Source organism: Pteropus vampyrus, unplaced genomic scaffold (assembly GCF_000151845.1).
Source record: "Pteropus vampyrus isolate Shadow unplaced genomic scaffold, Pvam_2.0 Scaffold354, whole genome shotgun sequence".
Classification (NCBI taxonomy): domain Eukaryota; kingdom Metazoa; phylum Chordata; class Mammalia; order Chiroptera; family Pteropodidae; genus Pteropus; species Pteropus vampyrus.
In genome coordinates, this window is record NW_011889135.1 from 35,496 (window position 1) to 37,895 (window position 2,400).

The following is a 2,400-nucleotide window of genomic DNA, read 5'->3' on the forward strand; positions in this document are numbered from 1 at the left end:
GATATCAGGGCCTACCATGAAGTTTTTCACATTTACAGCCTTGCTTACCTGTCCAGGGCCATGCTGGTGGGCATACTCCTCCCAAACCCTCGGACCCCCATCTGACGGAAATATGGAATGCAAGAGAGGTTGGCAGCAATGATGGCCAGTGAGTCAGAAGGGCTCACAAAGAAGCCATTTTGGCCTAGAATCATATACCGGTCCTGTGGGAGAGAATGTATGAAAATAATCAGACAAGAAGATCTGCTCCTAGCAGCCTAATCCCATAACCATCAGAAGCCACTTTACTGCCATCTTATATTTAAACAACCTAAAAGAACTTGAATGAGGCCAAAGAGGCATTGGAAATCTTCGTTTTAAATCCCTGAATATTGTAGGCCCCAGCATCTAGATACAACTAAGAATGTGTCCCAGCTGTTGAAATGTAGATGACTACCTCAGGCTTCAGTAGTCTCCATATTCTTAATTCACAATGTCCCCCAAATATAATGGAGAGCAGGGGTTATGCTAAAACAGCTGGTTCCTTAACATGGTGCTTTCAACAAAACCAGTCATAAATAAAGATTTATTGCATGAATATTTTTAAAAAAGAAATAATATTTTCATAACATGATGTTTACCAGGAACAAAGAACTGTAATGGCTATTAAGTTGCAATACTTATCCATCGAACAGAAGAGCAGACGCAGTGCCAGTTAGGGTTCATATGCCCCAAATATGTCAGCCCCAGATGTGTTCATTAATTCTCTGGTTTCCAATGCTTGACTCATCATACAGTAAAAGGGTCAGCAGGTGAAAAACATTCCTACTTACCCCATCAGCATCAAATGCAGCTCCAAATCCATATTCCCCTCCTTTCATAGCTTCCAGAAGGGTCGTTGCATATGTCAAGTTTGGGTCAGGATGCTGCCCTCCAAAATCTTCCAGGGGAACACAGTTTATTGCAGAATTGGCCGGGGCCCCCAGCTCATCACACAGGACTTTTCTCACATAGGGTCCCATAACTAAAAAAACATACACAGCAATGTGAAATCTTTGCAGAACCCCCCAAGGGTGTTTTGTTCTGGTTAGAACAAGAAAGGCCATTTTCTAGCACAGAAAAAAGATAAATTCTACAAGCTTTTTCAAGACACAACACAGGATAGCATTTACTTTAACTACTGTTCATTGAGTAGCTATTATATGCCAGTTACTGTGTTAGACATAGAGAAGATGTATTCAATAATCCAGTTACATAAAATTTTTCTCCAAAACTTTTCTAAAATGTTACCAGAAAGAAATCAACTACATAATAATGATTCATGGTCTGTTGCTTTTTATGTATTAAAAGCTTTAGCTAAATATATGCAAAAGCACTAAAAGGCTCTAGCAATGTTCTTTGTCTCTGCAATCATTGTAACTCTGCCAAGTGTATAATTAAACACTGTAAACCACTGAAGCATATAAAACTAAGCACATTTTACAAAATAAATGATAAAGAATAGTGTTCTACAGCTCAACACACATTTATGGAGTTCCTAACATGTAACTCCTCCTATGTTAGGAAAGGAGGGGATCATATTCAAGGGACCCAAAGCACATGGTTCCTATATTATTGGGCTCTTACTCTGGCATTGGGATGAATGAAATTTACAGATGAATGACTACAATGGTAAGACTCATGCTAGTCAATGTATATTTATGAAATAATTAGATCCAATGGCTTAAGAGGATGAATGAACACAGGTAAGGCTTCAAGAAGGAAGCAGCATTTCTGGGGAACTTGAAGGAAAAGTATAATTTGACAGGGGTAAGGAATGAGGATGCCATCTAAATGGAAAGAATATTATGAGCAAGGGAACAAAGCCCGAGATAGAATATACAGCACATTTGGGGACCAGCATATAATCCTGTTGGCTGAAATATATGGAAAGGATTGCTTTCCATTTATTTTCCAATAATATAACACAAACCTCAAACAGTGAGCATGTCTTGATTTTTCCTGCCCATCAGTCATTTCTCCTTCATCTAGTAGCAGCATTTTGGGTTTCCTTTGAAAACCAACCCCCTTCCCATCTTAGTTCATGTGATCCGGAAATGGCTAAATCCCACTTCTCCCAAGGCTGGGGAGGTGACCTAGCTCTGCTCTATCAGTGTCCTCCATTCCCCAGCCAGAGTGATTGATTCAGAGATAGACAATGAGGCTCGAATCCAGAAATACTCCTCAAACTATTTGGAAAGAGAAGCTTTCTTCCCTCTAGGCCAGATAATGCTAAGAACCTGAAAAATTCTTTACTAAGGATTATTACCAACCCCGTAAGAAAGACCAAACAGCCCAACCAGAAGACCTCAGAGTAAAGTTCATGGAGATAGTGTCCTCACTTTTAAATATGTCAGACAGCCAAGGATCACCAAAGTTTTG

General features: G+C 39.7%; 1 protein-coding gene across 1 annotated transcript in view; it reads right to left on the reverse strand.

Moving 5' to 3' along the window:
• Nucleotides 1-48: 48 nt before the first annotated feature.
• The window catches only part of LOC105304816 (phosphoglucomutase-like protein 5), a gene marked incomplete at its 3' end in the record, with an annotated part of 71,242 nt that continues 68,890 nt past the window's right edge, over nt 49-2,400 (reverse strand). The window contains exons 9-10 of the mRNA XM_023522691.1: nt 813-1,003; nt 49-203 (exon numbers count right to left, since the gene is read on the reverse strand). Coding sequence (XP_023378459.1) covers nt 49-203; nt 813-1,003 — 346 coding nt within the window. The remainder of the gene's footprint in view (nt 204-812; nt 1,004-2,400) is intronic.